Here is a 14716-nt window from a genome sequence, read left to right on the forward strand (position 1 = left end):
TCGACTCACCGTAAGTAATTAAGATCACAATTTAGTTCAGTTAAATGTTAGTAATTATCCCAGTGAACCATCATTTATAAATATTAACGTTCCGAAGTGAAGTTAGGGAGACCCATCTTTAGCTATTATTTTTTTCCTTTATTTTTGTCTCTGTTTAATTGTATGGGAGGCATAATTAGCCGGTGTCTTTTCTTTTTCAATTAACAAGTGCTTTTCCAACTTCTGAGTAAATAATCCTTAATTAAATGTGCCAAATTTATTAATTTACTCTTATTTTTTTCTCTTCTGAATACCAAATTGGAATGTGAAATTCTGTATTTTGTAATTGTGGATCAGAACCCATTGATTAACTTGTTAATACATTTAGGACGTGGTATTCCTAAAGGACTCATTACTGTAACCTCATACCAGTCTTTCTAATTTCTTTAGAGAGAAGCAGAATCAATAACTACCTTGAATTGTCAGATGGAAAAAACAATTGGCTCAGCTGTGAACATGGAGTCTTTATTCAGATATATGCAAATGTATTACTTTCATAAGGATGATAATTTTGAGAAACATTGGAACAGCATAATTACTTGAAGAAATATTACTGTAACAAACATCTTTGGGGGTAGCGTGTTAAGGGATAGTATGAGGAAGCCTGAAACTATATAGGAAATGGTATTATAAATAGTAAGGCAAGAAATTATATAAGCATATAGTCATTGTAGCAAATTAACCACAGGCAGTGAGAAAATATATTGCAACTTCCTAGTGATAGACATCTGTCTATTAGGTAGCCTTTTATAGACATTATTCCATGTCATATGCTAGGCAATCATCAGTTTGTTGGTTGATGACATTTTCTAATTCCATAATGTCTGTGATTTTTCCTATACACTGGACTAAAGATGACTCAAAGTCACACCTGTTTTTGACCTTGACATGCCCAAGTCATGTCATTTCCTGTTGACAGAAATCTGGTGAATATGTCATCATTGTCATCACCAAACCTCTACCCTGGAGAGGAGCTTTAATTGCAAGTTTTCCCAAGTTTGTCCTATGATGTATTTTGATACTGGAATTTGTTGTACTCTCTCTCTGGCTGTTGCAAAGTCCAGGTCCCGTCCATGGCCCACTATACTCTCCTGCCTTGAGTGATAGATATACCTACCAATTAGAGCCGTGTGATATTATGGCTCTTCATGTGTGTGACTTTACAGAGAGATTAAAGTCTGTATGTATCATATGAAATCGTTGCAGACTGTTCCACGTTTAATATGGGGATCGCCAACAGGAAAATTTCAATTTCCAATTGTTTATATCTATTTGTTGGTCAGTTAAGCTCTTTAGTCTTACTTTGTTTTTCCAAAAGAAAGAAATTCAGGTGTGAACGTACTGCATAACGTTGCTGCCACAGGCATTTTGAACTGATATTCGCAAGGAGAAAAATCTCCTTAAACCATTATGTGATATGCCCTAATGCGTATAAATTCCGAATAGGCTTTAGATATGGAATAACCTCTGTTTCTGCTGCCACCACCTGCTCTCTGTGAAAGGACCAGGCAGTGCCACTTTCATTAGCTGCCTTCGTGGTGCTGAGCTTTTCCCAGTAGACAGAGGAGAGCGCCTCATAAAAAGAGGCTGGTTAAGCTTCTTCCAGATTGTTTCAAATGAACCACATAGAAAGGCCGCAGGGAAAAGGCTCTAACAAATTATGCTGTTGGGCTTTTCTTACTGACACTTTTCTCCCATTGTGAAAAAAGTTATAAAATGTCTTTTCTTTTTTGGCACTCAGATGAGTATAGGATCAAACCGGTGGAAGAGGTCAAATACATGAAAAATGGGGCAGAAGAGGAGCAAAAAATAGCAGCCAGGAACCAAGAAAACTTGGTAAGCATTGAATTTCTTGTATAACAATGAATTTTGGTGACAGCATTATAATAAAATCTGCACTGCATGTTTAAACTGCAGCTTACACACTGGCACGAGATTTCTTGAAAATGCCGTTGCTATTTATAGCTTGCCTGGAAGCTGTACCAGTACTCCTGTATCGTGTTTGTTTTTGAACAAGCTCTTCTTTAATCTTCATAGAGAATGTTTCAGGGGAAATGTAGCAAAATTATTAGTATTTCAAAATGGTTAAATTTAAAGGAAAAAGCATAAAGTAGGAATGAGTTTTATGGGGGGGGGGGACCATTACCTTTTTTCTTTTTCTCTGCATCCTTTAACTCGTGTCCAGATCACAGTGAATGGCTAAGTTTCATTATTCTCGATATGTAGTGTTGTTAAGGAAGTTGCCTTTCAAAGGAAAATAAGGTACTTTGAAGGTAGGTCTTTATCAAATTTGTACTTCACATTCACACTGTTAAGGTATTGTGGGTTTTGAGTTAACGTGAGAATTCTAATGATCTGAAGCAGATAGTTGGAACGTCTTTCTCTAATACAAATCAATATACATGTTCCACCTTAATATTCCATCTCTTAAACTTAGTAAATTATCATATTAGCTGATTTCTTAAGAGATTACAGATTGTTAAGAATATGCATTTATTCAGTTATGTTGGAGCAGAATTGTTTTTCTCTTTTATTTTGGGATTAATTGCTTGCTATTTTTTTCATGTTTGAGTGAATGTATTTTTTAAGAAGTTTGCAATGTCATAAAATATTTTCACTTGACTTAAACTCCTTTTTCCGTTATGTGCTTTGTTTTTGTTTTTCTGATTTCTGTGGCAGCAGAGGGAGTCGGCAGAATATTCACCAGTGCTCATGAGTATTTAAGGCTGTCATTTTTCCATGATACACTAATGAACATAACAGGCTCACTCTTTTTCCTCTATTCTTTTCTGAACATATGATCTACAACTTGAAAAACTCAAGTATCAACAACTGAGTATTTTAGATCATTTTAAAGGAGTGAAAAATACTCTGATAAAATTTTGCTTTATAAATGGGATTTGGATTTTAAGGTATCCCTCAAGTCACAGAGGTTCATCATACCTGTGGTATATTTTAACATCAATACTTAAATCCAGAAAAGGTAGCTATGACTAAATAGTGAAGTTAATATTATCAGACTTTTTACATGAATTTTTTTTTTTGCTTTGAATAGATAAATAGAAGATCTGAGTAGTCGAAACATCAGTAGTCAGTTTTCTACTGTATTTTATTGAACAAAGTTTGTCCTTGCTTGATATAATTTCATCTTAAGTTATGAATCTCATCTTTAGTAATAGTGTTTCCATTGGAGGCTAAAGAGACATTGGTGACCAGTCCGCTGGTGGCTCTTTCTTAGATGTAACTACTAGCGTCCATCTCTACTTCACATGCTTGCATCTCTGAAATCCTAAGGAAAGCAATGACTTTTATCTTACAGCTTGTGAGTTTTTCCTCAGTGTTGATCTCATCATATTTAGGGCCAGTACAACTTTTTTGCTTCTCTCTCAGTTTCATAGTCTATCAGCTCCTTGGTGCTAGTATATTCTTTTTCAGCACTGTGGTCAGAATTGGCACTAGTGCTTTTCCAGGCAGACTGAATGGAGATTCAAAAAGAGAGCAATTCTGGCCTATTTACTCATGGATTATCTATGTCAACCCCACACCCCTTTACTCTGCCAGCGAATCAGAGTCCAGGCCACCGAGAGGAGTTTTCAAGTATATGAAGACTTACAAGGAGAATGGGGACTAAATGGTTATTTTTGGTTCTGAGATTTCTAGACTGCGTTCCAAAATTAAATGATTTTCAGTTATTTGGAAGTATGTTACCTTTGTCACCTCCATTTGGGGGCATGCATAACCAAGTACTGACCATGCATACCGTTGGAGAAAACAGCCTCCTAAATTTGAAGCTTACATTGGAAGGTGGATGAGATAGACTTAACAATTCTTTATTTTTACGTCCATTAAAATAATCTGAGAATCAAGATGTTCTTATGTTTCAAAGAATGATTTTAAGATGTAGCTTGAAGTATTTTTTAAAAGATTTTTTTTTTTTTTACCCAAACTGTTGAAATTAAGAGAGTTGGCAAACATAACCAAGGCATATGGCATGATGGTGACAACCATGGGTTTTTGGAGGCAGAAACTGCCTGGATTCAGATCTCAGCTCTGCCACTTACTCATTGCAGGATCAAGTTACTTCACTTCTCTAAACCTCCCGCCCATCCATTGGGGAAAAAGACAGTGCTTCATGGTGCTCTTGGGAGGATTACACGAGGCGATTGTTGTAAAACTTTGAGTGCAGTGCCTGATACATGATAAGTACCTAATAAGAGTTAGGCATTATCACATAAAACGAAAGGAAAGAATAATGAACGTTAGGGTCAGTGTTCCTTTTCTTTTTCTTTTACGTTAATTGGTGAGAGAGATTTAAGTGAATGTTTTCGGTTAATGCCAGTGTTACATCTGTTTTGAAAAATCTTGCTCTGGAACCATGAAATTACTTAAACAAGTATGTTTTGGGTACCTGTTATGCACAAGGCCCTTACTTGTGTTGAGAGACACAGTGTACTTAAAGTCAAGGAGCTTACAGTAAAGTTGAGGGAACTGTTCAGGTCAACCAGTAGCTTACTGGGTGCCTCTGTGTACAAGGCTCTGTCCCAAACTCTGCAGATAAACACAAAAATAAGGAAACCACTGACTCTTACCACAAGGCGCTTGTATTGCAGTAAACAAGGTAAGTACCAAATGGCTATAAATAAAGCAGATAAATAAAACAAGATTGATTCCAAGAAGACAACACAAAGAGCTGCCGATATCAAAGAAGGCAGATATCTTGTCTGTTGTGGCATCAGGACCTACTTGATGAAAGAGCTGGTGTTTACAATGGGCCTCAAAGGATAGAATGAGGGAGAGTGCCCCAGGCTGAGGTAACAGAGATGGAAAACACAAAATGTATTTAATAAAAAGCACATGGTCCTGTTTGATTGGGGAGCGGGAGCAGTCAGGAGAAGGCATCAGTAGGAGAACAGCGGGAAATTAGAGGCAAAACGTAGATGGGGTCATACACAGAGCTTTGATGTCTAGCTGAGAGGTCCAAAATCAATTCAGTGGATTAATGGGAGCCTTTGAAGTTTTTAAGCAAGGGATTGTCAGAATGAGATTATGATTCAGGAAAGTTTATGTGGAATCAGCAGGTGTAATATGGAGTAGTATGGGGAGCCTGGGTGGGAGATCATTCATAATAGTTTTTGCAAGAGATAGTGAACCTGAACCAAGGTAGTGGCAGGGAGAATAGAAAAGGTTTAGGCAAGGTTGCAATAGAAGCAACAAGATTTGACAGCTTATTATAGGTATTAAAGGAAGACAGAGGAGTCAGGAGATAATGGTAATAACAAGACTGTGACACCTGGAAAGATGACCGGTAGTGGTGAGAATAAATAGTGACCTCAATGAAAAGATAAAATCACTAAGAAGGCTGTGTTTGATGAAAATACAAAGTGTTCATTCATTCATTCATTATTCATTACTCATTCTTGCCCACCCTTAAAAGATCAAATGTGGTCCACAAGAGAGGAAGTGAAGCATCCATCACATGACAATGTAATAACTGCAGTGACAGAACACCTGTACTGTCAGGGCCTTAAGCTCTGTGCTTTGGGGGATGCAGAGGTGCATAATGTAAATCTCATCACCCTAGTGGGCTCACTTTCTGGTAGCACATAGAAGGCATGTGACCTAAATGACCACAACTCAAGGTACATTGCGAATGTAGAGGTTGCTTTTGAGCAAGCAAAGCTTTAGGAACTTGCACACTATCCATGCGAAGGAGTCTAGCAAAGTCCACATCTATGAGTGTGTGGCGCTTGTTACCTGGGACATGCTAGGTGTTCGGTATATTTTTGTTTGCTTGAATGTGGATGGAGGAATGTATGAATAAGAGAAGTTGGACCTCGAGGTCCAACTATTACTTTGTACCTAGTAGTTGCTCAATAGTATTTAGATGTCCAGTCACTTGGGACATCTAAATACTATTCACCACAGTTTCTGTGGGTGGAAGAGATTGTGCTGGTTTTCTGTGGCTGATGATGAGTCATTTATATGTCAACCATTTATGTACTCAGTACAAACATGTGCATTCATCCAATTTTTACCACTGTTGGACATCCATGTATTTCACTTTACTTCTCTCAGACTTTAATTCCTTCTTCAGGAAGGTAGTATAAAGTAGTAGCATTGGCTTTGGAGATTATATATAATTATATATCAATATGGATCCCAGGTCATTTCTAGCTTTATAATTTTGGTCAAATATCTGAAACTTCTGAACTTCAAGTTCCTCATCTGGAATCTGGGAATTATAAAATTATTGAAGTATTAGAAGAAAACATAGGAGAATATGTTTAGAATCTTAGCAAAGCAGGGGAGGCTTTCTTAAGACATAGAAAGCAAAAGCTATGAAGAAAGAAAAATAGTGGGACTTCCCTGGTGGCTCAGTGGTTAAGAATCCACCTGCCAATGCAGGGGACACAGGTTCAAGCCCTGGTCCAGGAAGATCCCACATGCCGTGGAGCAGCTAAGCCCATGCGCCAGAACTACTGAGCCTGCGCTCTAGAGCCCACGAGCCACAACTCCTGAGCCCATGTGCCACTACTACTAAAGCCCACGCCCTAGAGCCCGTGCTCCGCAACAAGAGAAGCCACCACAATGAGAAGCCCGCGCACCACAACAAAAAGTAGTCTCCACTCACCGCAACTAGAGAAAGCCCGCACTCAGCAACGAAGACCCAATGCAGCCAAAAATAAATAAATAAATTAAATTTATTTTAAAAAGAAAGAAAAATAGTTTATTTCATTAGATCAAAATTAAGTACTTCTGCAAGACAGAATAACTACAGAAAAGTAGTTAATAGATAGGCAACATCCTGGGAGAAAATATTTATGACATAAAAGACAAAGGATTAGTACTGGGATTTCTAAAGAACACTTGTAAATAATTAAGAAGAGGCTAATCCACCAGAAAAATAGGTAAATGAAATGAACAGATGGTTCACAGTAGAGGATATTGGGTAATAAGCATATGAAAAGATGTTCCACATCACTAGTACAGTGGCTACTCTCTTACCCAACCTGCTGTGTTAGAAGACTCTCACAAACCCCTCTGAAAGATGCTGACTTCAGTCCAGGGTGGGCTCACAGAATGGCTGGTGGCCTACTCTCTAGAATACCCCTGTGCTTTTGCTGTCTCAGTTAAATGTGTGTTTTCCAAGCGCCAGTACGATGGTTTCCAAACCTGCTTATGCTGGTTGAATGTCATTGTAATTATGTAATTTAGTTAGGTAATATGTAAACCGATGAAACACAGGTGTGGAAAGAGAGCTGTTTTTGTGAAAATTAAATGCTTTGGAAAATCTTGATGAAGGCAGTTACTAAAAACTTGCGGTTAAATTAAATTAAATTCTGCACTCAGATTATTTCACAAGGCTTTTACGTTCTCACTTAGATGTACATTATAAGGGTGTGGTTACATTATCTTAGATGTACATTATAAGGGTGTGGTTAATGCAGAAAGTATATGTAGAGCCCCAGTCAGTGATCCCTTACTTGAGAAGCCTTGTTCCTGTGTCAAAAGATGGGAGGGGGAATGCACATCTATGTATTTTAAAATAAATAATACGCTTAATGTACATATACATTTTTTATGTTGCCCTACTTTAACTCACTTTATCATTTAATTACCAGTCCAGATGGTGTTGCCTAACACAACCTTTATGGTAATCAGGGAAATGCATATTAAAACATGATTCCTTAGCTTGGCAAAAATTTGAAGATTGATAATATCAGAGTTTGGCATGGTCATAGGAAAATATGTATTTACATACTAGTGGTACCTATCTTGGAGGACAATTTAGCAGTATCTATGAAAATTTAAACATGTGCTCAGCATCACCCAGCACTTCCATATCTTGATATCCACCCAAGCAGCTGCCCTTGTGAATGAGAAAGCTTGCACAAGACTTTCACTACAGCATCGTTTCTATAAGTGAAAAATCAAAAATAACCTGCATGCTTGTCGCTAGGAGAATGCTACAGCTGTAGTACACTAGACAGCAATTAAAAAGAATGAGTTAGAATTTATGAACTGTCAGGGAGAAATGCAAATTGTAGATTGGATATGTATAGTATGATACCATTTAAGGTTTTTGAATGAAACAAAACAGCAACACCCTACATGTGCTATGAGTACTCATAAATGTACAGGGATCCATAGAAAAACCTGGATGGATGTGTCCCGAACTACTAAGAGTGGGCACCTGAGTTAATGGGGGACATAAGTGTGCCATGGCTCAGTTTCCTCCTCTGCAAAATGGGGATAATAACTGAACCCACTTTAGCAGGAATTTGTGAAAATTAAAAAGATATTCCTGTAAACTCTTAGCACGGTTTCTGGCATAGAAAATGCAGATGTTGGCTATTGTCAACAGTGGAGTTGGATTGGGTGGGAAGGATGAGAAAGGATCGGGTGTGGTGGTTAGGGGATTTTTATCCTTATAAAAAATATTTTAAAAATTTAATATTTTTAATTTTTTAAGGAAAATATGAGTATATTATTTGTGTGATTTAAAATTTATTTTTAAAGGGGATAATAATAACAAAACTCCAGTAACTACTTGCATACCTGGGATCTGTAATGTTAAGTAGGATTGTCATTTTCTCATTATCTTAAATACCCTCAGTTTTTCACTATTCTCTGATATCTGATTAACAGCAGGCAAGCTCAAGGAGCTCAAGGAAGCTCAAGGATCATCCAGCTTCATTTTATGTAGGTTAATACTTTTGCATATAAATAATTTAAGGGTAAATTACTCCAGTCTTGGCACTATTCAGTCCCCTTCCCTCTCCAAAGACAAATAAAAGACCTAGTTTTGAAGTGCTCCTCTCACTACACGCTAAGACATTGTCATTTTTTCCTTGATTAACGTTTGTCATTCTTAAGCTGTCCTCCCTTAGGAGTTAATGAATCATTTGACGCTGGTTTTTTGTTTTGGGGGGTTTTTGGGTTTGAGTTTGGGGTTTTGTATGTATTTCCTAGATTTACACGTATTATAATAGTTTTTGACTCACTATTTCCAGATATCTTTGTATAAATGAGAAGGCACTTTTCTATCAAATGAGACATATCATGGTTGGGTGAGCTTTTGATTTTAGTATTATCCATAGAGTTGAAGACTGAGTTGAAACATGCTTGTCTAACTCACCAATTCCTGAGTACAATCAAGTGACAAGAAATAGAGCATTCTAATGGGCTTTAGTGGAAAAGGAGAATGAATCAAGCTCTAGGTACGCCCTCTTCCCGCCTGTTGAGTTTGTGAGAGCTCCCATACCTATCTCCGGTACATTACATTTCCAGTAAATGTCAGGACATCCAGTTGGAGAAATGAAGACTTAGAGATTAGGAGACATCTTTGATAAGAGGAAAATTTCCAGCAACCTACCAGAGCTCTCTTTGGAGCAGTGGCATTCAGCTGGTGAAAACTGGGAAGTGGCTCTGACCCACGGAATGTGCTGTGGTTGAAGTAGTCGCCTGGAGGGGGCTAATGTTCTCCAAAGCATTGGATTGATTGACAGCCTGAAACAAACCAGAGAACAGTCTGCAATTTCACTCTGTACCTGTAGGTCAGTAGGAAAGCTAAGTGCTCAAGACCACAGTCACCATATCACTCTTTCTCGAGTATGCCGGTGAGGAACAAGTCATGTGAATGAACATTGTAAACTTTGACTCACTAATGTGTATTATGCTAAGATTTATAATTGCCATCTAGATGTTCTCTAATGAGGAACCCTCTAAGAGTCAATTTAAACTCTTCTTTTTAACAGATACGACCATGTTTACTTATCCTATGACTCTGCAGGGCAGCTAATATAATAGCAAACTGACTTTTCAGTTTAAAGGTTGTTCTTGGTGATCTTAGGAGTGACTGTTTATCTTTGAGTGCTCATCTCACATGGAAGGTCAAGTAATTATTTTTGGAAACCAGATAATGCAAAAGACCATGACATTGAATTGTCCCAGTTTCCCAAGTCATTTATACATTCCTAGCACTCTTGAGAACAAGGTAAAATAAACTGACAAGGGTAAAGCTGATATTACAGACAAAGGGTCAAGCTCTACAAAGCACCTCCTTTCCCCTCCCCTCCCTCCTTCAAGGTGCAGTTTGGATGTGAGCTCAGGCTGGGGCTGGAATGAATTGTGGAGGTGGGAAGAAGTGGGATTTGGACTTGAAGGAGTTACTTCCTGGGTTGCGGACATTCTAGAAGGTTGAGGGTTCCCAAACCAAAGTGAAGGTAGGGGGTGAAGATGCTCCCGAGAGCATCTGTTTTAGACGAGAGAAACCTCTTCCTAGAGCAGCTTCATAAACATCACTTAAGCCCAAGACTCATCCCCAGGATTCCCTGCTTTTAACTCAGTGGTCTCATTCTCATTTCCTGTTCTCGCATGCATAGGACATGGGCACCAGCCTCGGGTTCTTCCAGATAATTAGAGAAACAGCATAAGGATCTCAGACACGATCTACCTGACCAGAACCTTTTAGTTTCTGAGGAGAAAAACAGCTCATGTGAGCTTTAGTTCTGGCGGCATCGTTCTCTTTTGTTTGTTGCGGCACAGACGGAACAGGAGGGAAGAATTCTGTCTCTTCACTGATCTTGGAAAACATTCTTTATCCAACTAGTATTTTTGTGTTACTTGAGCCAGGCACATTCAGGGTATTACAGATTCTCCTGGCACTGTGGTAGTTTATTTTAGAGAAGAACAGGAGTAGAGTTTAATTCACTAAGAAGGAGGGATTTGTTGAATCAACCGTCTAAATTTTAAGTGTTGAACAGAAGCAGAGTTCCTAAATCAGGAACAGAATGTTATGAGAATAAAAGAATATCCACAAAGTGCTTTGTAAACATAAAGTCCAACACAAATTATAGTGGTTATTGTTGTCACTAGTTAAAAGGACACTTAGATTCGTTTCTGAGGTTAGTTGCTATTTCATGGTGGAAACAAAGTTAAGGAACAGCATTCTTCTGGTTCTAAGTAAGAGTTAATACCTAGTCCCCTAGAAGAAAGACTTATATCATCATAGCACACTTCATTCTCTCACGGAGAAAGGGCAATAGTAAAGTGTACACAGGTTCCCCCCGCTATCCGAAAGTAGTGTTCCTAGGAAACTTCCCGTAACCTGGAATGGTGCAAAGTGAAGAAGCAATTACCTTCGGACACATCTTGCTAACGGATGCACAAAATAAATGGAGGTAAAGCACAGACACCCACAGACACAGTTCACAGGTACAGCAGCGTCATGCTGAGATTCTGAGTGTAGTTTCTGGGGAAGGAGCATTGTAGTGCCACTCTCACTGCTGGGGGAATGCACTGCCTTTATAATGGCTCCTGCAAAACAAACGCTGCATGCTATTTTCGCTTTTTGCCTTTTTTCCTAAAAGCAAAACTCCTCTTCACATTTCTTTCGGTTAGCAAAAACAGGTACTCATTCTTTTGTAAAAGCAAAGTGGTGTAAAGCAAACTTTGAAAAAGCAGGGGATACCTGTACCCAACAGATACAGAAATCAATGAATCGAAGGTGGTTTTTGGAGCAACTACTATAATCATCCCAAAAGCTAGGCATAGCAGAACATGACTGAAACCCTATTTCAAATAGCTTTTTCTCTTTTCCATACTAATACACTGACACGACCTTATGCAGGTGAACACGGTGTTAGGGTCCTGGTACAGCATCTCTCTTTTTTTCATAACTATTTTTTAAGTTGACGTATAGTTAATTTGCAATGTTGTGTTCGTTGCAGGTATACAGCAAAGTGATTCAGTTATACATGCATGTATATATATTTTTTCAGATTCTTTTCCATTATAAGTTATTACAAGATATTGAATATAGTTCCCTGTGCTGTACAGTAGGTCTTTGTTGTTTATTTTGTAAATAGTAGTTTTTATATGTTAATCCCAAATTCCTGATTTATCTCTCTCCTCCCCTTTCCCCTTTGGTAACCATAAGTTTGTCTTCCATGTCTGTAAATCTATTTCTGTTTTATAAATAAGTTCATTTGTGGAATTTAGATTCCACATATAAGTGATATCCTATGATATTTGTCTTTTTCTGTCTGACTGCTTCACTTAATATGGTAATCTCTAGGTCCATGCATGTTGCAGCAAATGGCATTGTTTCCTTCTTTTTTATGGCTGAGTGATATTCCATTGTGTGTGTTGGGGGGGGTGGTATACACACCACATCTTCTTTTTATCCATTCATCTGTTGAGGGACATTTAGGTTGCTTCCATGTCTTGGCTATTGTAAACTGTGCTGCTGTGAACATTGGGGTACATGTATCTTTTTGAATTATAGTTTTGTCTGGATGCATGCCCAGGAGTGGATTGCAGGATCATGTGATAAGTCTATTTTTAGTTTTTTACAGTATATCTCTTGAATAAATTCCTATTTCAGTGTACTCAGTTCTCACTGTCAGCTAGGTATTGTCTGGGTGCTGACGGAAAAAAAGGATTAACGAGGCACCAATGTAACTCAGGAAACTCAAGGGGCCACAGATACGTACACAGGAAGTCTCCAGTAGAGGCCCTAATGAAGTCTTTTGGGAGAATGGGAATGGAATGGTGGACCCTGATTGGGAGATCTGAGGAGATTCACAGAGAGCTAGCACTGCAGCAGGGCCTTGAACGAAAGGAGTTTGCATTGGCAGATGAGGAGGGGAAAGGGATTTTGAGCAGGAGGAATAGTGGGAGCCAAGCACAGAGACGTGACATGAATAGTGAGTGGATGGGGAGGCTGAGGGAGCACATTGTGAAGTGTTTATTAGGTAGTTAGTGTGTTTCAGCTGTTTTTTTTTCCCAAGCCAGCACATTAATTTCTGGTATACAGATAGCCACGTTCTCTAGCCAGTTTGCAGCTACAGAATAAATAGAACAGATCTCTGCTCATCTAATTTAAAGATTGAGGGTGTTGATAATGACTTCCCTTTTCCCAGCATTGTTGCAAAATGTGATTGCTTTTAAATATGCCTTCCTTGGATGCAAAGTGTTTTCTAAAAGTTGCTGAACATAGTTACTCTTGATCTCCTCTGCCCTGTGAAGCATAGCTTCTTATTTATCCTCCAAAACCTTCCCTGTTTAACTTTGGGAAGTACAGCAAACACAAACCTTATACTTAAAATTATACCTTATATTTAAATATTAAGGTATAAGGTATACCTTATACCTTATATTTAAAATTTTGGCCTCTTCTCCAAGAGCCATACCATGATATTTAAATAGACAATGGAAAGAAGCCCTCTTCAAACCTTGATTCTGTTTGATCCACATGGTCATTTTAGATACTGGATTTATTTGTCTCGCTGTTTTAGCCTGGGTATTTTTTTACCCAAGTGGCCCAGATACAACAGTGGAGTGGGGGAAATGAGTGACAAGTGAGAGGGCCACCTAAGGCTCACCACCGATTAGAGTATCTAGAACAATAATACAGTCATGTGCCTTTTCTGCAGGTTGTTCGTATTTCTCTCTTATCTCCCCTGTGATGCTAAAAATAAAACCAAAGCATATAAGTTTCACTCATCGATTGGCAAAGTCAGTGAGGTAGCTTCACCCAAAATTAATAATTTATGCCCTGGAGGTGAGAACATCAAAAACTGTGGTAATGTTTCCAAGAGTCTGGGCTTTGAGTAGTGTCTCTTCTTATAGACTTTATTTGTGAGTAATTAATACTTAGTATTAACAGAGGTGTAGTACTCAACAGCCTCATGATTTGTTTCTAAAAGGTTCTTGGTAATTTTGAAATGGATTCTATACCTGTCATTCAGAAAAGATAGAAATAAATAACCAGGCGTAAAAACTTCATACATCTTCTTTGAAAGGGGGTGGGATGTATTGTTTAGCTTGTCAACATTATAATAGATACATGAAGATGCCATTGTAACTGCCTGCTTCACGTTCACAATAGATCTAATTTATTTACTCTGTATGATAATAGGTGCCAAAGTTCCTCCTTCTCTGAAAATTAAAACAACTGGTAATGACAGATATATTGTCTAAAACTTAATGAGCTGGCTTCATTTTTTTGTTCATGTCAGAGTGTGGTGTTATACTGCAGATTTTCATTTGCTGACAAAACTTCTCCTCATAAGTAGATTATTTGAGGGCTTGCCTGATTGGAGGCAAACCTTTTTTTTTTTTTTTTTAATACGTTATGGATTTGTACAGTTGAGGGCACTTAGACCAGAAACAAGACAGGAATCTGGTGACTAGAACTGGAATATGAGGTTTAAAGGTTGGTCTCAGAAACAAGGCAGAAGAAAGACAAGTGTCACATGACACCACTTATATGTGGAATCTAAAAACATGATACAAATGAACTTATTTACAGAACAGAAAAAGACTCACAGACATAGAAAACAAACTTATGGTTACCAAGGGGGAAAAGGGGAGGGAGGGATAAATTAGGATTTGGGATTAAAATATACACACTACTATATATAAAATAGATAAACAATTCAAGGACCTACTGTATAGCACAGGGAAACTATTAATATATTTGATATCTTATAATAAGCTACAATAGAAAAGAATCTAAAAAAGAATGTGTGTGTGTATATATATATATATATATATATATATATATATATATACACACACACAAACACATATCACTGAATCACTTAGCTGTATACCTGAAACTAAGAGGTTTTATAAATTTAAAAATAAATAAAAATAACAGAACAGAACG

General features: G+C 37.9%; 1 protein-coding gene across 2 annotated transcripts in view; it reads left to right on the top strand.

The window, feature by feature from the left end:
• C1H1orf21 (chromosome 1 C1orf21 homolog) overlaps nucleotides 1-14716 on the top strand; it is a 229766-nt gene that overhangs the window by 113284 nt on the left and 101766 nt on the right. For both annotated transcript variants that reach the window (XM_036834884.1, XM_036834892.1), the window contains one exon: nucleotides 1781-1875. In XM_036834884.1, the coding sequence (XP_036690779.1) occupies nucleotides 1781-1875 (95 nt within the window). The remainder of the gene's footprint in view (nucleotides 1-1780; nucleotides 1876-14716) is intronic.

The sequence above is a fragment of the Balaenoptera musculus genome, chromosome 1 (assembly GCF_009873245.2).
Source record: "Balaenoptera musculus isolate JJ_BM4_2016_0621 chromosome 1, mBalMus1.pri.v3, whole genome shotgun sequence".
Taxonomy (NCBI): Eukaryota; Metazoa; Chordata; class Mammalia; order Artiodactyla; family Balaenopteridae; genus Balaenoptera; species Balaenoptera musculus.